This window comes from Clarias gariepinus, chromosome 12, assembly GCF_024256425.1.
Source record: "Clarias gariepinus isolate MV-2021 ecotype Netherlands chromosome 12, CGAR_prim_01v2, whole genome shotgun sequence".
NCBI classification, from domain to species: domain Eukaryota; kingdom Metazoa; phylum Chordata; class Actinopteri; order Siluriformes; family Clariidae; genus Clarias; species Clarias gariepinus.
Genome location: NC_071111.1, coordinates 21,915,928 through 21,939,859, shown reverse-complemented (window position 1 = coordinate 21,939,859; position 23,932 = coordinate 21,915,928). Strand labels below are relative to the sequence as shown.

The 23,932-nt window shown below is 38.2% G+C and overlaps 1 protein-coding gene across 3 annotated transcripts; it reads right to left on the bottom strand.

Moving 5' to 3' along the window:
• Window positions 1-130: 130 nt before the first annotated feature.
• On the bottom strand, window positions 131-23,695 carry mapk11 (mitogen-activated protein kinase 11). Of its 3 annotated transcripts, none has more exons than XM_053508326.1 (12): window positions 23,457-23,695; window positions 13,736-13,865; window positions 8,432-8,490; window positions 7,760-7,871; window positions 7,569-7,598; window positions 7,255-7,302; window positions 7,010-7,124; window positions 5,574-5,645; window positions 5,150-5,229; window positions 4,827-4,905; window positions 2,777-2,950; window positions 131-2,671 (listed from the first exon to the last, which is right to left on the bottom strand). In XM_053508326.1, exons 1-12 carry the CDS (start codon window positions 23,567-23,569, stop codon window positions 2,598-2,600), a joined length of 1,086 nt encoding a protein of 361 aa, XP_053364301.1. In that variant the 5' UTR covers window positions 23,570-23,695; the 3' UTR covers window positions 131-2,597. The 3 variants fall into 3 exon arrangements, with proteins under 3 accessions (XP_053364301.1, XP_053364303.1, XP_053364302.1); XM_053508328.1 differs by having other exon boundaries at window positions 13,736-13,860; window positions 23,457-23,514; XM_053508327.1 differs by lacking the exon at window positions 7,569-7,598.
• Between the last annotated feature and the right edge of the window lie 237 nt (window positions 23,696-23,932).

Sequence of the window (23,932 nt, the reverse complement as noted above, 5' to 3'; positions counted from 1 at the left end):
TGGTTCCAAGACACAGCCCAAATATAATTATATATATATTAAAATAAATATCATGCTCATGAAATAATGCCATACCAAGGGAATTGGTGAAATTTATTAATTTATTTTACCAAAAAAGTTTGAGGTCTAAACAAATTCATAACTGTAGCGTAAAACAGTGCAGTGCAAACCAACCGTAGATATTTAACTGGTGTGTGAGTGAAGTGAATTCACAGAGGGACTCACTACAGCCAATCAAGCACCAGTTCATTCAGTCAGTGGAAGAACAGCTATTAAAACAACATACAGCACAACATCTCAACACTAAACATGTTCCACTTTCAAGTCTGACGATTCATAATTCACACACTCACAAAAGCAACTGAGGTATGTGAGATGTCAATAATCTGATCACTTCTTTTAAATGACATAAAGATCTTGAATAGTGAGATACAGTATTACCACATCTAGACATGCCGTATGTTACAGTATATCGCATCCCCGTTTCAACGCTGTAGTGATTTATTTAAACGTGCCTCGTTAAGACTTTAAAAGACTTAAACCACATGTTTACTTTTGCCAAGTCTTGTGTGATGCATAAAGATTTCAAACACACTTATTCATAAGCTGTTTGCTGTAAGCAGTCGAGTCAATAGTATAAAGAACAAAGTCTTTACAAGGCCAAAAACAAAACTCTGACCTTCAGAGAAATAAAATGAGATATTAGTGTGTTTGCCTTAACCATAACCAGCAGTAAAAACCATCAGTGAGAAATGTAAGACACATTAATATAAAGACACGATACTAGAAAGGAGAGCAGAAATAAAAACTGGCAAAGAGCTTCAAAGTAAACAACAGGTAAAAGTCTTTAAAGATAAATGGAATAAGATTCACGTTTAGATCAAATTCAGAAATATAATTTAACTGTTGGTTTCCGCTCAAATTTAGGAAATGCAGACACTTTCATTTCCACTTAACTATATGCATATGTGCGCATATAGGGTATAAATAATATACATATAAAATGACAAGGGAAGTTACAAGCAAAGTAGAAGCTACAGATATAAGAAAAAAAAAACGTAAAAAAGTCCTCGGTGCTGAACTTGAGGTGTAAAACAAGACACTCCCATAGTTAGTGATTTGATAATGGCGTTAAAGAATGCTTCCTCACACATTTGCCAAAAATCTGCCATAGGCATTAATGAGACCTGGTTTCAGTTAAGGTCATAGTATGAGGGGCGTTCAAGTCAAACTGGGACTTGTAATAAAATTTCTGCTGAATTTCTACTGTGCTTCTAGCACAGCATAGTGATGAGACGAGGTAAAAAAATTTAAGGTTGCAAACGTTTTAAAGGCCATACATCTGTAAATGACGACCCCACTCAAAGTGGCCTGGGGCCCACTGCAGTGATTCATGTGAAACTTTAATCGAGAGGAACGCCTGATCCTTGAAAATGGGCCGACAACTTGTTGCCAACTTGCGGAAGAGACGCATCTATGTGTCGGAACTTAGCTGGGATTTTACTGCCACATCCTCCAGTATAGTCATGACCTCTCTTAAAGCCAATTCCACATGTTTGGTTTATTAAAGGAGTTCCTGGTAGGCCGGTGTTTCAGATGTAAAGTAGGAAATGTATTCATGGCTCCGGCGTACTGAGAAAACTGTCAACCCTGATGGTATCCAAGCACGAGTAAATTATGTGCAGGGGATTATAAATTAAGGGGTTTTTTACTCTCATAACGGGGTTTTGTTATTCTGTACAATAATAAGTCTTTTGTCGTTTGACTTGAATGCCTATCATATATGATTCACATACTTTTCATACTCATTCAATGAGCTCTGATGTCGCCCTGTAGGTGTGTTTGTAATGATTTGCAGTAAAGCTTCCTTCTAATAGTATAAAAAAAACACAAACCCTGGCAGCAAAACACTGTACCGTCACAGTATTACAATCACCAGGTTTCAGTTCAATTTGTCACATATTTATACTTATCTAATCTTTGGTGCAACAAATCAAAACTGTGAATAATGTGACACTAACTCTGCTGTTTTTTGTATTTTTAAAATCATATTCATAACTTCATAATGTCAAAATTTCATCTTCAAGTGTTTTATTACATAAAGATATTATTATGATTAAATGAATAAGATGTAATGCTTCTTTTAAAGTTTTGATTCTCTGTTCCTCTAGTGTTTATAATGTATGTGTTGTTCATCCAGTGAAACATGGAACTTCTGTGTAAACATTTAGTCTTCATGCTGACCTTTTCCTCCTCATCTTGATTTGATTGACATCCAGATTTCGCTTCATGTCTCTTGTATTGTCCTTGTAAGAAAAAGTACACTAGAAACACAACATGCTGTCTATAATAATAATAATAATATATCAGCTGTGCATGTAGGAGTCTATAATGTTTCCTTGAAAGTGGAGACATATTACTTTCCAGCATTCATAAGTCTATAACACACACACACACACACACACACACACACCCTTTATCTCAATGGAATGCATTGTTTTTTCATTTTACTAGTTGCCTAACTGCCAGGTCCTCAGATCCCCAGTCTTGAGTCATATGAGAGACAAATCAAAAGTATTTGCCCCTCTCGGGTAGTTTTACTGCTCAGCCTGGAGGCTGTCCGTTTGGGTGACCGGGGCTTTAAAACTGTTAACTTCCTCAAACACTAGCTCTGTGAAAAGAGTACAAGAGAAAGATCAAAGGAAATAGATCAGTTATAAATATTCTGTCAAGAAACTCTATTTAATGTGCAAAAAAATTAATATTTTTTTCTGACCCTTCCATTCCTCCAGCGTGCGGTCCTTGCTTTCAGGGGTTTGGTCATATAATGGTGCCTCAGGTTCATCTTCAGGATCGTGATACTGAGAGAAATAAGGGTGGGACAGGGCTTCAGTGGCAGAGATCCGCCTGTCGCAGTCTAACACCAACATTCTCTTTAACAAATCCACCGCTGGAAGATAGAGAAAGGGGAGAAATGAAGGTAAAAAGCACATGAGGTAAAATTAGGTATAAAATTACCGGAGAGATATATTGATCAGCCTGGCTATAAATATACACTCCATTTGCTGAAAGACGTGATATAGCTCTTACAATAACGATGAATAGAAACTTTATTGTCCTGGCATGGTACAGGTACTCATCAACATAGATATAAACTGCATTATCTGTAATTTTACAGTAAGTAAATACTAGTGATGGGAAGTTTGAATCATTTCAGTGACTCGGTTCTTTGAATCTCGTTGATCAAAATGAACGAATCTTCTTTTGAGTCATTTCGTTCTTTTGATCAGAAATAAAATAAGATGTTGCATTTTCAATAAAAAGACCCCTAATATGTCTACATACACAAATTTTAGCTATAGTTCCAGTAATTAAATATTGCAGCCAAGGACATATTATAATAAACAGAATAAGTAGCTCACCTCTCATATCTTTCAATTTGAGTTGTTCGATCTTTTGACTCTATTGCACCACATAGCATCGAATGGGGGTCACGTGACAAAGGAACAAACGACTCGGAGTAGAAGAGTCATTGAAAAGAATCGTTCAATTCGGTTTCCTGTGTACTGCACTGCATAGCGTCTATGGGAGTCACGTGACAGAAGAACGAATGACTCAGGGCTGAAAAGACTCAAAGGTAACGACTCATTTCTGTTTCCTGTATATAACATATGGAGGTTTTGCGATGCTTTGCGCAATAGAAAATGAGCTAATCACATTTTGAGACTACTCGTTCATCTAAATCACGTCAAAGATTCGTTCAAAAAGACCGAATCATTCATGAACGACCCATCACTAGTAAATACTGTCTGGCAAAAAAAAAAGTTGCACACTCCAACCGTTCAATAATCGCCTTAAGCTTTTATTACGGTGTACCTTGTGGTAGTAAATTCATGTGTGAAAACACTCCCAGAACCAAACTTTTACAAGTTGATTCCTGGAATATGCCCATACTATCAGGAAAAAAAACTCTATAGATGTGATAACCTGGTTATTCAGTACATTCAGGTCATCAGCTGACTTTATTTTATTGCCACATAACGTTGAGTGGCGGCATGGTGGTGTAGTGGTTAGCACTGTCGCCTTGCACCTCCAGGGTGCGGGTTCGATTTTAGGTACGATTGTGATACCAGGTTTAATTGTGTGCATGGAGTGTGCATGGAGTGTGCATGTTCTTCCTGTGCTTGGTGGGTTTCCTCCCACAGTCCAAAGACATGCAGATTAGGCTAATTGGCGTTTCCCAAATTGCCCATAGAGTGTGAATGAGTGTGTGAGTGTTTGTATGTGTGTTTGCCCTGCGATGGCTTGGCACCTTGTCCCCCCGTGACCCTGAATACAGGATAAAGGGGTATAGATGATAAGTGAGTGATAACGTTGCTGAACCTAGACCTGAGCAACTAGAGAAACCCCAGATCATGACACTCCCTCCAGAGGCTCTGTATATCACTTCATGCGTATCCCTTATTAACCCTGATGCAACCCACCAAGCATGGGGAGAACATGCAAACTCCATGCACATAGACCAGAGGTGAGAATCAAACCCAAACCCAGGAGGAGCAAGGCGACAGTGCTAACCACTAACCACGGTAACGCCTTAAAACAGACACACAGTTATAAAATAAAAAAGAGCATAGAGATCGTCTTAGTTGGCCTCCTCAAAAAATTCCCCACGCCACGCCATTGATCCGAATGAGCACCCAGGGGATGCACTGAACAAACAAGTCTGATCCATGGAGGCCCCACCCTGCAACCCATAGCGTCCAAAGGATCTGATCTTTGCCAGACACCACAGCACACATACAGTACAAGTGGCATCCAAGTCTCACCCTGTGGATTGGCTCCTCTGAATATCTTCCCCAGATCCTGCTGGGGCATGTAGGGAAGGGACTGGATGTATTTCTGTGCCTGGACAATAAAAGGTCAAACAGCAAACATCAAACATCCACACTGTCAGCTGCTTATCGGCTTGCTAGGAATACATATACTGTAGAATGTGGACGAGACCCATTAAACGTAGAAATCATACGAGTCAATTATTCTACGGAATTCAACTCAGGCATGGAATCTGGGTCTTTTTTGGTCCGTACAAATCAGCCCTGGAAAAATGATACCAATTACAATTATGGAGTCTACATGCAGTAGATCTTACATGCTCTGAAGAGATCTTCTTGAGAAGGTCAGGAGTTGGGGTACCAACCACCTCCATGATTCTTTTCAGCTGATCTATATCTGATAAAGCAGCATTAAAGATCATCATCGCATAAAAACAAGTCCTACATAGTTTATGCAAAGAATCCACCAACTGTTTTTTTTTATATAATTAATATACCAGTATACTACTTTTTTTTAAACCTATAAGTTGCAAATCTGTGAATCTGAGCTATTCTACAGTATCAGCTCAAAATGTTGTTTCCTGCACCTAAATATTTAATGCTTGTGTTCTGCCACGCTATCAGATTACATCATGTAAATTAGACCGGTACAGTGCAACCTCCTCTCTTTCTAGGAAGAGAAAGCAGCTCTTTAAAAGCAACACTTAGACATGCATCTAGTCTTGGGTAGATAAAGGATACAGTCATTTCCTGGAAACAAGACTTTCCCCTTAATAAGCTCGCCCATAATGCATCCAACAGACCAGATATCCACTGAAAAAGAAAAATGACCAATCGATCAGAATCACACTTGACATCATGACACATTTTTTCTTCTTGTCACAATATGCACTGAAACTGCACATGACATTATGAATGCATGGATTTTTAACCCTGCAATGTTCAAATAAAACAAATAAAAATACAATCAAATACTAGCATTACACCAAACGGCATTAAAATAGCTTTAATATTTCATTATTAATAAAGTAAACATAATGAAGTAGTCAAAATCCGAATATTGACAAAGCAGCGGCAGCATTCATCTTCATTAAACATTAAACAACATAAAACTTTGTAAAATACATATAGCTCTTTTATATTTATGGATTTGTAGCCTCAGGTTTGTTGCAGAAGCTGTCGGAATCATTACAATAAATTATAACTTCGACCCACTTTCATAACCTGGGGGAAAACAATAATGAAGCTTAACTGTACTTGTGCTTGTAAATAATTCAAAGTCTTAGTAAACCTAAATGCCCAATTTGTGCAATCTATTTTCAAAATTAAATAATTCTTAATACATGTTGATATGCGGTACTGTGCAAAACTCTTGGCCATTCCTTATTTCTTCATATTTCTAAATACTTTTTGTATTTTTAATGCAGTATTGAGGAATAGGCTTCCAGGCTTCCTTGAAGGACCTTTTTGTCTTTTTTTTTTTGTTTAGTTCCTGTACCTGAGCAGTTTCAGAGAAATTTTTTTTCACAATGACCTAGGAACCTATGAGTCATTTAAACATAAAAAAAAAAAATCTAACTTAAACCAATAAGAACCAGTTGCAGATGATGACAGATGAATAGGCTAATAAATAGTATACTGGTGATGCTGAATGCTGAGTGGTTGGAACTTACGAGAGGGGAAATGAGGTCGCTGCTGAGGCTGTTACATAAACACCCAATTTTTTAATTGTATCTTTAGGCACTTTGTAGCCTGTCGCAGTAAAACATTTGTACCCGTTTATTTTATATTTAATCTGCATGAATTAAATTAAATTTAACACGACAAAATATTTGTAAAAAAAAAAAAAAATCAATACTTTTCACAGACAATCTCGTCTATTTACAAGGTCACGGGGGGCCTGGAGCCTATTCTAGAAGACTTAGGAGCCGGAGCCCCCAGAGGAAACCCAGCAAGCATTGGAAGAAAATGCAAACTCCATGCACACAAAGACGGGACTTGAACTTGGCCGGGAATCAAACCCAGACCCTGGTGTTGGGAGGGGACAGTGCTAACCACTAAGCCAACATGCCTCCAGGACTTCTGCATAGTATAATAAATAATTATTAACAATTATTAACAAGTAGATAAAATAAGACTTTAAATTGGTACTGAGTTCCTTATTAAGCTCTTCTCACCTGTCTGATTATAATGCATCCAGTTGAGCATAATTTCAGGCGCTCTATACCAGCGTGTTGCCACATACCCGGTCATCTCATCATCTGTCTGCCTGGCCAATCCGAAATCCAGGATCTGGCGACACAATCGAATGCAATCACTTCACATTCAGATTATTTTATACTGCAAAATTTTACACTGTTAAATTAAATCTTATTTATATCATATTTTAACTGATTAAAAGCGTGCAGTATAGGGAACTCACCCTGAGTTCACAGTCTTCATTCACAGCTACATTGCTTGGTTTTAGATCCTATAGAATACATATTTGATTCAAGTCACACAATACATGCTAAAATTACACACACAATTTACATCATAAACAGTACATGATAGATCTTCCTTTATATATTCTGCACAGACTTCTTCATTGATTATTACTTAACATTAGACAAAATTGGTCAGAATTTGTACTCAATCACATAGTGCATTACTGCATTACATAAGTGGCGATTAAACGACCAATTCAGATTATTTAGATAGAATAGAGAATAAGCAAAGAAAGAGGGGAAAACTCACTCTGTGTATTAGTCCAGCTGAATGGATGTACTTTTTTATGGGTCGAGAGGAAGAGAGAAATCAAATCATAGAGAGTGAGAGAAGAAGGAAAACTGACAAAATGCCAAGAGACACCATAAAGCATTTTGGAGCTATAAAAAAAAAAAAATAAATAAAAAATTATTTCAATTGCATTACAACCCCTGAAATACCTTAAGGCCACGAAGTAACTGATAAATGAGGAACTGCACATGCTCGTCTGAAAGGCGTTGAAATTTGACTATGTTATTGAGATCTGCTCCCATTAGATTAGTAACAAGATACCTGAAAAAAATTGAGAGGTGACTGAGTACATGAAGATCAACAGGACGATTGTTAACAAAATATTATATCTGATGTTAAGTAAGTCTGAACATGTGTTAAAAAGGTTATTCAATGCAGATATATTTTCATTTGCAAAACGTATTACAGTATATAGTCTTTATTATTGACAGTGCTGAGCAAAAGTCTTGAGTCAATCCTTATATCTTCATATTAAATTAAGTTGAATGAAATGATGGAAATTTATTTAAAGAAATAGAAACAAATGTTTTATTGTGACAGGCTGCAAATTGCATAAAGATACAATGAAAAAATGTATGTAAAAACTTTAGCAGCAACCTCTTTTCCCCTCTTGTTTGTTCCAACCGCTCAGCATTCAGCATCACCAGTATCCTGATCATGTTTCTTACTGGTTTTCAGATTCAAAAATCTGAGAAGTGAAGGGTGGGGCAAGACTTTTGCACAGCGCTGTTAATTAATCATCCTACAGGTGAATTTATTTTAATAGCCATCAAAAATTTCTCTGAATCCAGATATATGGTCCAGGTATATACTGTACTTACACCTCATTAAATTCTTCTAGTGACGCTGCAGGAGAGAAAACATCTAGCAAACCAATAACCTACAAAGAAAATGCACAAATACAAATGATAAATACATTGCATCTATTTTCCTTTGAAGTGTGTAATAAAACAAACTACTACAATATGCATGATTTGCGATCAGGGTTTTTTTTGGCTGGACATTAACCTTTATCCAACCAACAGGTACAGGTGGAGTCACATAGTGCTCCAGTACTGTAATGTTTGTTAAAGTCAGCCTCATCATCATGCAATATTTGCTGCAATCTCACTGGGTGACAGAGTGGAATTTAGTTGTCTGATTGTCATTTAATATGATGTGGAACTATTTAAACTGTGTGTAATTACTGTAGGTTGGTGCAACTAATAAAGGCACAACACAACACTAATCAAACAATTTAACAGGAAAAAAATGATATGCGAATTTGTGGGGAAATAATTTTAAACCCTATAATTTGCAGTCTGAATGTGGCATGGTCACTTAGTGTTCAGGACCACCAGGGTTGGAGGTTCAATTCCCGCCTTGGGGTCTGTGTTCATGGACTTTGTATGCTCTCTTCATGTTTGTTGGGTTTCCTTCGGGAGCTCCGGTTTCCTCCCACAGTCTAAGGACATGCAGATTACCTAACTAGATAGATGCTGGATAGACATGCAACCATACCTAACTGTTATCACTCCTCTTTTGCTCTCTCCTCTCCTGTTCTCTCTCCCCATCTCTCTTTTCCCTCTCTCCCCCTCTCTCTCCTTCCCTCTCTCTTTCAAGCTACACATGTCGTTCCTGAGCTGCCAGTGATCTAGACTCCCTCCGCCCTCCGGACCTGTCTGACCCATCCTGGTGCCTCGCTTCTGTTTGGAGATCTCGTTACATGGATGCCCCGTGTGTCTCTTTGGGATGCATCCGGTGTCTGGGGACTGTTTCACTCTACCTAGAAGACGGGTCTGGCCTCGACTGGTGTTGACAGCTGTTTTTCTGAGGACTTGACAGTTCGATAGTTCAGGACTGGAATTTCCTAAAAGTCTACCTGAGTATCCAATAACTCACTGGACTCCATATTAACATCAATTAACATCAACTGTTATACTGAACTGGCTGCCACCTAACACACTGTATGAATGCAGTTCAAGTCCTGCTCTCTGTTTCTCCCAAATGAGGATGGGTTCCCTGTTGAGTCTGGTTCCTCTCAAGGTTTCTTCCTATTACTTGCCACTGTCGCTCTCGGCTTGTTCACCAGGGACTGTCTGACCATTTGAATTAACACACAATCAGATTCCATACAAACTTAAACAATTTTTTTAATTGTGTAAAGCTGCTGCTTCTGCTTTGTTAAAAGTGCTATACAAATGAAATTGAATTGAATTGAATTAGGTTATTTAGTGTTCCCAAATTGCCCTCAGTGTGTGTATGTGTGCCCTGTGATGGACTGGCACACCTCATGCCCTAAGTCTCTTGGAATAGGCTCCAGATCAAATGAACCTGTATACAGGATTAAGCGGTATAGAAAATAAATGGATAAATTTGCAGTCCTGGAGACACCACTTGGTTTCCCTCTTTGAGATATTATATGGGAGAAAAGCCAGGGGGTGTTGGACCTGTGCGACTAAAGGACAATGGTTCAGGATGTAGAGATAATTGCTAGAAATGAGAGTACTAAGGGAGTCAAACAGTGAGTGGAACTGCCCCTGGGTACCCCAGCCTGACAGGATAGTCAATTTCTCCGTGGATTTCTTCAAAGTGAATGGTGTGTCAACATTTTGCAAGAAAGAAAGAAAGAAAATTGCATCGTTTGGACTTTCACTTTAATCATGTGTGACTATTTCCTAAGTTAATAAAACAGTGAGTTAGACACTCATGTTCTTTAGCCGTCACAAGCATGATAACTGATCTTACTTAAAAGAGAGCACAAGTGATGCTTTGTGAAGAAGGAGAACATGAGCTAATATCTTTTCATTCTAGATTCAAGTATTGCACCAAGGAGAGGAAGATCTGACTATTAAGTGGAGAATTCTCACTCTGTACTGGGGCTCCGATTCTCTCTGTTCTGATATTGTTCCCCTGTACTAATTCCTTGCATGAAGGATGTTTATTTATGAATCACTCTTTGTCATCTGCTATTACAACCTATTAAGTTTACAGTGGTTCACAAGCCAGAGACGCAGATGGTAGTGCTGAATTTGGCTATTGTCAGGGTGGGGGAGTAAGTCACAAGTCAAACAGCTACTCAGCCTGTGTGGGGCTGTGGGAGTTGGGAAGCAGCTGGAGGCAGGGTTGTTTAATGGCAGGCTACAGCAAGAAGGGAATGTTTGGTGGACAAGCCAAAGAGATAATGACTAATCTTTAAAATCATGTTTTTCCACATATATTAATGTGAATTAACATTAACTCTCTCTAAACAACATCTTCATCAAAACGCAAATATAATTAGTCATGGATTGCTGTGATTTTTAAATGTCATTCTTCATTGTCTTAAGTGGGTTTTAAGCTTTTTTGTTCTTTGATGTTTAGGAAAATATTCTGTAAAATGGTTTTCTCAAGGAACAGTGGTACTTACACTTTACAAAGCCCCTAAAGTCCCTAAAGGTGTGATTTTTCTTTGATCTTGTGCACACAATAGTCAAGTCAAGTCAAGTCGCTTTTATTGTCACATCACGTTACTGGTACACTGGTACCGTACACGTGAGTGAAATTCTTACGTGCAAGCTACACAAGGAATAGTGGTGTACAATTATAAGAATAAATATACATATGGATAATACAGTAGTAAAATATTGTGCAAGTGTTATTAAAAAAAAATTATAATAATAATTAAAAAAAAGAAAAAAAAGTGAGCATAAGTATACACATATACACATACAGAATATACACACATATACACGTCTATATATATATATATATATATATATATATATATATATATATATATATATATATACATACATATATATACATATATCTACATATGCACATACACACATATGCATACATGCATATACCCATACACACACGATTGTGGGAGTGTGTCTACTTGTGTATAATGTATAAGGAATGTCCGCAATGAATGTTGTGCAAAAAGGCAATTATGTGCAGTATAATATACAATATAATATGTTGTAGAAACAAGTTATTGAAAAGAAATTAATCTTCATAAGTTTAAAGGAATGCTAGCTTTTTCCACGAAAGCAGCTGGGTTATCTGCATTTAAATTGACACCGATATTTGAGAGATTTGTTTTATCTGAACAGTTAAGTTAAGTAAAAAGCTTTGTGTTTAGAAGGTGAGCTGTGATTTCCAGGTCTGTCCCATCCCTCCATGGTTTATTGTCCTGACCTTTTAGACATATACAGTACATACTGTAGTACTGACAACAATGTTAAATCACTTCCATTCCTGGATAAAACACAATCATAAATACAGTCTACACACTACAACATGACCAAATTGCAGACTTTTATGTTGTAAAGCATTAAACCGAGAAACAGTTTTGCAAACACAATGGGCAATAAGGAAATGGCGTTTAGGTTTCAATCATCCTGTATGGGGATTGTGGGAGAAGATTGGAGCACCCACAGGAAACCCACCATGCACAGGGAGATTATGAAAACTCCACGGACCATCAGTCGCTCTATCTTGAATAGAACCACAGTCCCCACTGAGGAGAAGCAGCCATATAGCATGATGCTGCCACCACCATGCTTCACCATGGGTGTAGCAGGTCTGTGGGTGAGAAGCTATCTTGTTGTTATGCAAAATATGAAAATTCTACCTTGGTCTCATCAGGCAATAACATATTGACCTGCATAGATTTGGCTATGGTTGAGGAGGGTGTGTCGCCTTCACACAAACACACACACTCTCTCTCTTTAATGGAAACGCTTCTCTGTCGTGATTCTTTTCAAAGGTAAAGTGCAGGTTAATTTGGTTCATTTTTACTTTACAGCAGCGATTCCATTGGTATGCGTTCACTCGAGAGTCATTAGCGATGTTCCTTAGCGGTGTTCCTGACAAAACACTGTTTCCGTTAAGAGTGTGTGTGTGTTTTTTGGTGAAGGCGAGAGGAGGGGAGAAGGAGCACACTGTCCAATGATGCGTGCGCACACACATACAAAGTGCAGTGCAGTATGATGTAAGGGTATCCTTTGTTCTACCTGACACGTCCGAAAACCCAAGGTCACAGTTTAACACACACTGGCAAGGCTTCCATATAAGAACATACATATATTTTTTAAATTTCTCTGACCTACCGTACTGTATGCTGTGATGCCACCCTGTATATGTGCTGCTTGCGTTTTAAAGCCTTTGTCCTTTCTTTATTTATTAAGGGATGTCATGTTCTTGGTAATCTCAATATAATGCAATTTCCCTCTACTTGTATGATGATAATAACTTTGACAGTATTCTATGGTACATGCTAATGTTTAGAAACATTCTTTGGTTCTGCTTTCCTGATTTCTTATCCTTCAACACTGAGATCTGGTACATGTCAAGGTGACCATGGCTTCAGGATATAATGGCCAAGAAATGAACATGCCAGGAAAATCCTATAAAAACATGTTACCGTATGGGGTTAAGCAGAATTATTTTACTGAGGATAGACATATGTTTTTTACTTTTAAACATTGACTGTAAACGTGATTTGTTAATATAGGGCACAGGCGCAAGTCGCTTTTATTTAAAGTCTGTGTTCCCTTAAACCTTTCCTCTTTATATTTTATTTGAATGAGTATAATCGGATAGATTACAGGTAGAAAAAACTGTTCAGACTTTTTATATCCACTGTAGCTACAACATCTGCATCTGCATGACTGCTCCATAAATACCTATTTAAATATTTATAAATAAACTGCTTTTGATATTACAGTGATTACAAAAGGATGAGTACAGTGCTACACCGGACTACTCGGCTCCACCAGACATACTGCATTACACTCTCTGCGTATTATGTTACTTAATCCTGGGAGCTGAGTGGTATGGAATCTGATTATTCAAATTCTGCTTCCTGTTTAACATCCACTACGTAGTCATCTCTGACATATTGCACTGTTCTACAAAATCTATCTGAATATGGATTCACACCGAGTCACTGGCAATTTAAAAAAAAGGTTTGTTTTGGACTGGAAGTGATGCATTTTAGACGAATCTTCTTTAGCAAAATAAAAGATGTATAACGAACAAACGCTGTATCTGTAATAAAGTCGTTATGACTAAATGCTATGTGCTTTTGGGTTTGTGCATGTTGTGTGTGTGTGTGTGTGTGCATGTGTGTGTGTGTGCGTGTGTGGCTAACTCACATTCTCGTGTTTCATGTGCTTGAGCAACCGCAGTTCCCTGTAGGTGCGGCGACTGTGAATGAGAGACTGAAATGGCCGAGAGAGCTTCTTAATGGCTACTTTCTGACGAAGCTGCACATCGTATGCTGAGCTAAAGGAAAGTGAAGGGAGGGAAAGTGAAGAAGGGAGGCAAAAGGAAGAAAAGGTGAAGAGAAGAGAAAAGAAGAGGTTGTGTTAGTCATGTAAGGGACAACATGTACAGTGAACATTATAGTTTACTGAAAAAAAAATCTTGAATGTGTAGTACAATATTTCTATTTAGACCACAAAACTAGGCATAGCAAAGCTCTATCAGAGCATTAACTGCAATCTAAAGCTATCTCGCTATCCCTGAATTTAAAAGTTTATTACTCTTCTGACAAAAAGCATGTGCACGTTCTCGAATGCTGGTGTCCTCCATACTGTATATGGATCTCCAAGTACGATAAGGTTACGCAATAGTGTGTGACTGAGGATACTAGGGACAAACATGTAAAGTTATATAAAATCTAGTAATAGATATTATGGAACATTATTGAATCACATGTTGAAAAAAGTATCTCTGCACCTGCCTGTCCAACATTTTTCTGCAATCTGTGACATTATCAGGAAACTGTTCCCTCTGTTTCTATAGTAACAGACATCTGGAAAACGCTCGACAAAGGTTTTAATTAGACATAGACAGGATGTTGGTGCACGGGATTGAACGACACACACTATATCAGAAATTAATTTAAACAAATAATTTTTCTGACAAATCCTGTTTAGTACTTGCTACGGAATTATTATTTATTCATTAATTAATGCATTATCTTTGTCAAGGTTACACAGCCATAATATTCATAGCAAAGTGCAATTTGGAGTAAATGATCCACCTTTCAGCAGGTTTTTTTGAAAGGGATCCGTGGCAAACCATGGACGCTGAAGCCAACAGGACTTATTCCTAGAAGTGTAACCCAATTTAGGGAAATTCTTTTGTACACTGCAGTATAACATTGATCACAGGAAAATACAATACACATGTTTGGTACAAGAGCCTTTAACTATTTTTTGTTGTTGCCACAACAACACCATGTAGCATGTTGGCTTCGTGTTTAACACTCTGGCCTCACACATCCAGAATTCAGGTTCAATTCCCGTCTTGGGTCTGTGTGCATGGAGTTTGCACGTTTTCTCCGTGCTTGGTGGTGTCCTCCAGGTGCTCCAGTTTCCTCCCACAGGAGACATCCAGCTTGGGCTCATTGGCGTTCCCAAATTGCCCGTAGTGTGTGAGCGAGTGTACGTGTGTATGTGGACTGGCACTCCATCGAGGGTGTACCCCGCCTTGTGCCCCAAGTCTCCTGGGATAATCTGTATACTGGATTAAATGGTATAGATGATGAGTAAAAGAGAGAGGGACGGTATAGTAGTCGTGTAGTGTAGTAACCAAAACTAGATCTTCTAGGTATCACTCAGGTTTATTTCACTTCTCTGATAGAATCAACTTCGGTCACTTAAAAAAATCTTACGCATATCTTTATTAGTTTACACTGGTGATATTAAAAAGTCAAGCCTTTCCAACTTAAAAAATTCTTATTGTATTCAATGAGTTTCCATGGATTGTAATAGAAGTTACACTAATGACCTGCTTTTTTAACCCCTTTGTCCTATATATAATCTATAGGTAGATATAACAGTCCAAAATGACCACATGGATCACTTTTTTAAATGATACAACCCTTTTTCCCTGACAATTTTAGGGTTAAAAGGTCTATGTTACATATGTCACAGGTATATTTTATTAATTTGTTCAAGAAATGCAGCCAGAACTACATTAAATGTAAAATATGAAAGGTTAATTAAGCATTAGAATTGTTAAACAGAATGATGAATGAATTTTTCATTCTGTCACATGTGATACCAGAGCACACCATCCTTTTTTTAAATGATGCGTACACAAATTCACAGATTATCACATAGCTGCACCAGGGTGGTCATTGCACCTAGGGACTTCTCAAGCAGAATAAGGAACTTTTGAGAACGTTTAAAGGGTTTATGAGACCTGTGTCACCGTCGGTCCTTACAGTATGGACTACAAATCCTTTCTTTGATTTGTTGCTGTATAGCCACAACATTTTTACTCTGTTCAGTAAATTGTACCAACTGTGGTGACAACCCTATAATCCTGGAAGATCTAGGAATAGAAAGGTTTGTCAGGTAAATGGTTTATATTCACATGTATAGCCAGTTGGTTCAGAAATAAAGGTTTATGTTATATTAACATATTTTTTCCTTTTTACAAAAGTTTTCCAACATTTCCGAAACCAATACAATATCTTACCAATTAAAAGCAAATTATGTAGCATATACTGTAATTAATGCAACTCTACACAGACAGTAACATGCCAGTAGGTGAATTGGCAAAGACATACCATGTTTAGGTGTGTATGAATGTTAAATGATGTCATATGATGCCCTTCAATAGACTGACATCTCGTAAAGTGTGTGTTCTCACAATACATTCTGTGTACCTGAAATAGGCATCGGATCCAGTGTGACTCGAAGCAGTTTCCAGAAATAAATGAGTCATGTGTTAGTCATTATATGCTACAGTATGCGACTTGCTTTTGATTGGCGTAATGTAATATTTATAATATATACAGTTTATACGTATATAATCTTTAAGTGTAATAGCTAGCTGAAGTAAGTAAAAGTAGATTATGGCACAAAATATATTTTTCGAACAAAGCAGCTCTGTACACCGATTAGCCGTAACATTAAAACCCATAACATTATGCGCAGTATCATGTAGGTTCCCCTTGCGGCACTGGTACAGCCCAGGCCCCTCGGGGCATGACTCCAGAAAATCTCCGGAGGTGTTTTATGGTGTCTGGCACCAGGGAGTTGGCAGCAGAACCTTTTGGGTGCAAGATGGGGCCTCTGTAGATGAGACTTGTTTGTCTAGTGCATCGATCGGACTGGGATCTGGGGAATTTAGAGGCCAAGTCAGCAGCCTTGGGCTATAAGCCTGGTACACTGGGTGTTCTAGGAGCCTTTCTAAAATCTTTTTTTTTACTTTAACTTGTGATTTATATGCTTTATTTATATACTTCTTATATATCTTGTAGTTTTTTTTTTGCTCTTAGCATTGCTCTAGTAACTTCTGGGCAGTTCCTCATATTTCATTTGGGCATTTGGCAGATGCTCTTATCCAGAGTAACTTACATTTATATCTCATTATAGATCTAAGCAGTTGAGGGTTGAGGGCCTCAAGATCCCAACAGTGGTAACTTGGTCGTGGGGTTTGAACCTGGGACCTTCAAAACCAGAGTACAACAACTCAGTTACCCCTGGCCCCTGTGTACACTGACTATATGTAAGATATACAGTGCACAATCTACAAACTGTCTTTGCATTATTGTTTCTATTGCTGCTGGATATCAGGAATTTCCTTTAGGATCAGGAAAGTATCTATATATATCTGTCAGGACCATCAATTAATTTACATTTAGGCATTTGGCAGACACCCTAATCTAGAGCAACTTGCATTTTTATCTCACTATATAGAGCCTTACTTAAGGGCCTAACAGGGAGGTGTTCTGGTGGTTTTGGGATTCGAACCTGGGATCTTCCAAATCAGAGTCTAATGCATTAACCACTGAGCTATGTTGTACTACATTGGCTTTTCTGTCGGACCAGATGGACTGATCTTTGCTCCGCACAGGCAAAAATGAGCCTTAAGTGCCCATGAGCCTGTCACCAGTTTACTGGTATATAATTGATAATCAATGTTAATGTGTTAACATTGTATATGGTGTCAATGTCATGTTGTAGTCCAGTGACCAACGACCAACACACTCTCATGTCTGTGATTTAAGGAGACATTACTTATGTCACACAGCAAATTCCCCAGTGTTGAATTAACACTTAAGGTGTTGAATTAACACCCCTCAGTGTTTATCTGAGTCCAGTTTTAAATAAACACTGGGGATTTTACTGTGCATGACGCAACAGACGTACTTTAGGTCCAGAAATGCCAGTAAGCCAAAAAAAGTGCTTTTAGCTGTATTACCACTTATTTTTGTTCATATGTGACCATTACCAAAATATTTTTCTAAAAAAAGCAGCGGACTGAGGACTATAATTTCAAGGAGCTGAGCTTATGTAATTTTCCTACAGCTTTTATTTTCAAGGAGTGAGAGATAACTGAGCCTGTGTTATAAAACAACCATTATAGCATTTAGGTTTTAACACAAGGTGTGATCAGCTCCCAGGATGTGAAGTTCTTATTAGTTGTGAATTATTCAAGCTGTGAAAAGAACCAAAATACACACCCAAATATATAAAAGAATGTGCATTATTACTGACGTACCATATACTGTAGTTTAGTGGACAATGAGGTAGTTGGTTGGAACGGAAACTGGATTTGTTTTAAAGGAGGTTTCGGGGACTGGACCAGAGCCATGTTGTGTTCCACCAGCTTAAGCTGTGATGACAAGTATTTTTGGTACAGTAGCCATCCATACCAACATACACTCATTCGTCGTCTATACCGCTTTATCTTGTATACAGGGTCGTGGGGGGCCTGGAGCCTATCTCAGGAGACTCAGGGCATGAGGCGGGGTTCACCCTGGATGGAGCGCCAATTCATTGCAGAGCACACACCCACACACACTCATTCACATACTACAGGCAATCTGGAAACGCCAATTAGCCTGATCTGTATGTCTTTGGACTGTGGGAGGAAACCGGAGTACCTGGAGGAAACCCACCAAGCATGGGGAGAACATGCAAACTAGATTGTACACAGTGCCTCCACCAACATACACTTTGGGGTCAAAACTTTAATTACTTTACCAGAGTTTTTAAACATACAGTACAGTCACCACTTTTTTTTATTAGGAATGCTACTGTACACTAACAATGCTCCCCTGTGCTCCCAAAATAGAAGCAATTCTTTGTAGCATGGGTTACATAACCATGTTGAAATAAAGTCCTTTTCAGATTCTGGTCCATGTTGACTTTTTAGTGCCTCATTCAATCACTGCATTTCTCAGATGCACATTCTTTTTGTTGCTCTCCTGTTTTAACTCTTAATCCCAAACATACTCTACCGGATCCAGATATAGTTAGTGCAATGCTTCTGAAGTGCACACTAAACTCATAACCATGTTCACTGACCCCTTTATGGATAGTTTATGCAATATGATAAATATGGATGCACTTTGTCAGCAACAGTACTTTGATATGTTGTGGTTTTCAAACTATTCTGAATTTGTATTATGGGGCCCGTTGTATGCTAAGAAAGCATTCTCACAGCATTACACCACTGCTACCAGCCTGACTTCCTCTGATGTCTCTCATCAACAAGAGCTGCTTTTCACAATTTTTTTCTTTCTTTTTTTCACACCGTTCTGTGTGAACTCTAGATACTGCTGTGCGTGAAATTACCCAAAGATCAGTGGTTTTGGGAAATACTTACACCAACTCATCTGTTACCAACAAGCATGGTCATGGATCACATTTTTCCCATTCTAATGTTTGATTTGAACTTTCATGTATCTCCATTATTGTTTGCATTGCACTGCTGCCACAATATTGGCTGATTGGAAGTAGCCAGGAAGTGTACGTGTGTATATATATATATATATCTACTGTATATAGAATAGGAGGGAGTCTTAGCAAGGCTTTGGTTCCTTTCGTCAGGCTTGAGGAAGACAGTGCAGAAACTAATTACACTTGTCAGACCACATTCAAAGTTTTATGATCCAGTGCTAAAAATAAAAGCATGTAGCGCATGGGAAGCCTCAGCTCTAACATTTCAGATAATATTGATCTCAACCCACAAACACTATGACAATACATAGAAATGAAATCTTTATGTCTTAGCTGAAATAAGATTTACAGCATTTTCAGTTGTGTGGTATTAAACAAGAAGTGTTCAAACCGGGACTTTTAATTGTGCAGAATAACAGAACACAGTTATGAAAACAAAAACACCATTTATTTCTCCATATAATCTCCTGCTATACAGTACTAATGAACCTATCCCAGCGCTTTACTAGTGCTTGGATACCATCAAGGAAGAAATTTTCTTCTCAGTACACCAGAGCCATGATCACGCTCCCTGTTTCACATCTGAAACACTGGCCTCCCAGGAACTCCTTAAATGGATCAAACATGTGTAAATGGCTAGGAACGAGGTCAGAACTGTATGGGGGATGTGGCAATAACTCCCAACTGATTTTCTGCAATGTGTAAGTGAATAATTTCGAACAGTGCCCAAAAGGCAAGCTGGTGATAAGATATCCATCGATTTTTAAATGCAGCTAAGGGTCTCATCACTGTACTGTACCTTTATTCACGAGAAAGTTCATTACAAGTCTCAGTTTGACTTGACCACCCCTCATACTTTATATTCTTTATAAGAGTTGATGTTTGCTCATGGAAATCCACTTTGTTTAGATCCAGATGAATAATTTTGATCCTTTATATTACATGCCCTAACTATATATATATATATATGTACTTAATAGTAATGATGCTTGCACAATAGAATCCCCAAATAATAATAAAATTCAGCCTTGTGCAATCATTTGAGTCGACCGAATTCGACTCAAGCTTAATTAGACATTAGACAAAAGCAGGCTTTTCAATATGTGACAAAAGCAGCTGGACTTGCACAATACCTCAATGGGTCTAGGCATGCCCCTCTCATAATCTTATTAGCTGTGGGGCAATTAGGCAATATGCATCCCTTCATTCCTTGATTTTTAGTAACTGCTTCACGGTAGTCAGGATAATGATGAATCTGGACACAATTCCAGTAAATCCTGGGTGAATTCGAATGTGGAATTCACCCAGGATTTTAATGGAATTTTCTCCAGATTCATTATTACCCTGACTACTGTGAAACAGTTACTAAAATGGGATGCCAGGTCATCACAGCGCACCATGCACACTCATATCCACAGACTCATTCATACCTAGGGGCATTTTTCTTAAATTAAACATTGAATGAGTAAAATCAGAAATAAAATAATTACTAAACAGATTCAATAATATACAGAATGGAATAATATGTGGAATAATAATAACCCACACACACATCGTCTATACCGCTTTATCCTGTATTCAGGGTTGCAGAGGGTCTGGAGCCTATGCCAGGAGACGGGGTACAGCCTAGACAGGGTGCCAATCCATGCAGGGCACACACATACACACACTCATTCACATAAATATATTTCATAATGAATACAATTCAATACTATAGCAATAAGAGTTATATTTGGACATTAAATAATAAAATGAGGCAAAGTAGGAAGTTTGGTTTAATTTATGTACTCATTATTTAAGACATTAGGAAATACTTTTCAAGTTTTTAATTATTTGTAACTCACGAAACAAAAAATTTTGGTAATTTTTTATACCAGACTGTTTTAGGGTATTTCAAATAAGACAATATATATAAGTAAAGGTATATATATATATATTAAATTTATGGCCAAAAATTTGTGGACATCTGACCGTAACATTCGTATAAAGATATTTACCTCAAAACTAAAAGCTGAAAAGCTGTAATCGTAAAGGAAGTCATTCTGTGCTGAAGCATGACAACATCTTTTCAATGGAATTAACCGGCCCAAACCTGTTCCAGCATCACAATGCCCCTATACACAAACTAAGGTCCACAAAGAGATGTGTTGCCATGGTCTATGTGGCCTGCACAGATCCCCGACCTCAACCACACCTTTGGAATGAATTGCAAAACAAAGTTCATGCCAGGCCTTTTTGCTGAACATCAGTTTTTCCTTGTAGCTGAATGATCGCCAGTCCCTACTGGAAAGTCTGGTGGAAAGTAACGTGATGTTCAAATAGTCTTGGCTGTGTAGAGTATAGAAATCAATAAAAAAGGTTATGGGCAGCAGTCCAATAAAACCCCAATGATTCTGGGAAATATGGCTTAGATCCTCTCTCCTGCCAGTTAACCAGCTGACTATCCATTGGAGTCTGGCAGCTGAAATCTACACACACTCACTCAGTAGACTGCTTTATTTCATGTGTGTTGCTTTGTCACATTGCCTAAGACGTTGCATTAGCAGCAATTTGAGAACAATACTGCCTTCACAAGTACTGTATGTGCTTTTGTTCATATTTTCTTTTTTTTATTGGCGGAAATTGACAAAAATTATGTATATCTACATGTACATAGTACATAGTGCTATACTATTTTTCACAGTGTAATAATAATAATAATAATTATTATTATTATTATTGTATTTATTATTATTTGTTATTTTTGCTCAAAGGCACTAAGACTAGACAGATATTTTGAGGTAATGCAGGAAACAATATCACCATGACAGCTCACCATGGCAACCATATTGGGCATGTCACTGGGTGGTCTTGTTCTATAGCTCCAAGGCATATGTGTCTGCTAGCCAACAGGAAGACTATGCGCACACATTAGGCGTTGCGTTAATGACAATTTATTGCCCAAACACAGAGTCAGTTTTGTAGATTGCATGCATTCTGCAAATCTATCAAAGCCCTGGTCAGGAGCACATGTTGAAAACATTTTTGTTTAGGCAGCAAAACTAAAATGACAGCTATTTTAATGAAATAGTGTACAATATGTAGAATAACTAAAATAGGGGTATATATATATATATATATATATATATTTTTTTTTTTTTTTTCCAGATTAGCTCTGTTTACTAAATCTGTTCTCCCTGTGGCCCCCGGGGACGAATTCTCGATGCACAATGCAGCAAATGTCGACAAAGACTAAGACAAAGACTTGATCGAGTTGTGGATCTGCCTCGCCTTTTCGGGTCCTGGAGATGATGGACTCTGCCTCTGTGAAGACTGTTGCTTCATTCACAGAACAAGCTGTCATCATGCACAAGTTGCGAACGGTTTCGACATTTTTCAACAATCGCACAGCTCCCGATGTATACAGGACGATGTCTTTTGGCACACTGACTCATGAAGGCCGGTGCACCGTGTGACAGTGCATGCAGCCTCGTGCTGTCATCTGTCGGCATCTTACAAAACTCTTAAAACTTTTTGACACCACCTTGGCATGGTACGAGTGGTGTGGTTCGTCATCATCTTTCACTTTTGTTTTTATTGAGTTTCTATTGATTAAATGAAGTGCCTATGCAACACAAGGGCTGAGACAAAAAAAAAAAGGAAAGACAAAGCCAGATATATTTGATTAGGAAATGCAAAAAAAAAAAAAAATTAAAGAATGATCATGAATGATGAGCTCAGATGATGATGATAATGATCCTGACGTAGCGTCACCACTAATGAACCCCTGATCTGATCTGATCTCATCTGATCTCATCTGATCTATCCACTTTCCTCAAAACATCACACACACACACAACACTCAGTACTGGGGGAGTGGGTTTATTGTCTGAGGTTTTAATAAATTTTTATGCAACTTCTCAAGCATGAAAGCATCAGGACTGATGAATAAACTTAAATTTCTGTGCTTTAAAAAATAATCCACGATGCAGCATCTGAATGATACCTGCTACAAAGACCCAGACGTTTACAAAGCGCTCGGACTATCGGCTACTAGGCCACTATTAATGACTGAGAGAATAGAAAAAATATTGTTTTTGAGATATTCTTGCTCATTTTATTTGCATTATTATTATTATTTTTTTTTTTTTTTTTTGCCATGATGAAGCATTCCCCGGTTAGGACTCACCACACGGAGCCGTACGCGCCCGAGCCGACCGGTGTGAGGATCTGGTAGCGCTCGGGCACCTCCCATACGGTCTTGTTCAGCTCCTGACGGTAAAATCCCGGTCTGGCTGACATGATCAGTACTAAACCCGCTCCACGCTGTCTTGTCTCCAGCTGCACTTCACTCGCCTCTCCGACTACACCGATGAATTCGCTCCGTTTGCGGTCGCAGTTTCCCGGAACGGGGAGAGGCTCCGTCTGGGGACGCGTGGGGGCGCGGTGCGCGCTCACGCGATTCACTCCACACACACACACACACACACACACCTCTTTTCATCTCCTCATACATTTGATCCAACTGGAAAAAACAAACAAAAAAACCCTCTATATACACTCTATGTTCAAAAGTATATGGACACCTAACTATGACCCCCCCCCAAAAAAAAAAAAAAAATTGTGTCATGTGATTATTTTACAGGTATAACAGTAATATGGATT

Excerpts from the sequence above, each read along its gene's own strand:
- mapk11 (XM_053508326.1), bottom strand. The coding sequence starts at position 23,569 with ATGTCAGCCAGACCGGGATTTTACCGTCAGGAGCTGAACAAGACCGTA. Across the intron at positions 8,491-13,735 it reads AGCACATGAAACACGAGAAT|GTTATTGGTTTGCTAGATGT; the intron begins GTGAGTTAGCCA and ends TTTTCTTTGTAG. Across the intron at positions 7,125-7,254 it reads ATGAAGACTGTGAACTCAGG|ATCCTGGATTTCGGATTGGC; the intron begins GTGAGTTCCCTA and ends TTGTGTCGCCAG.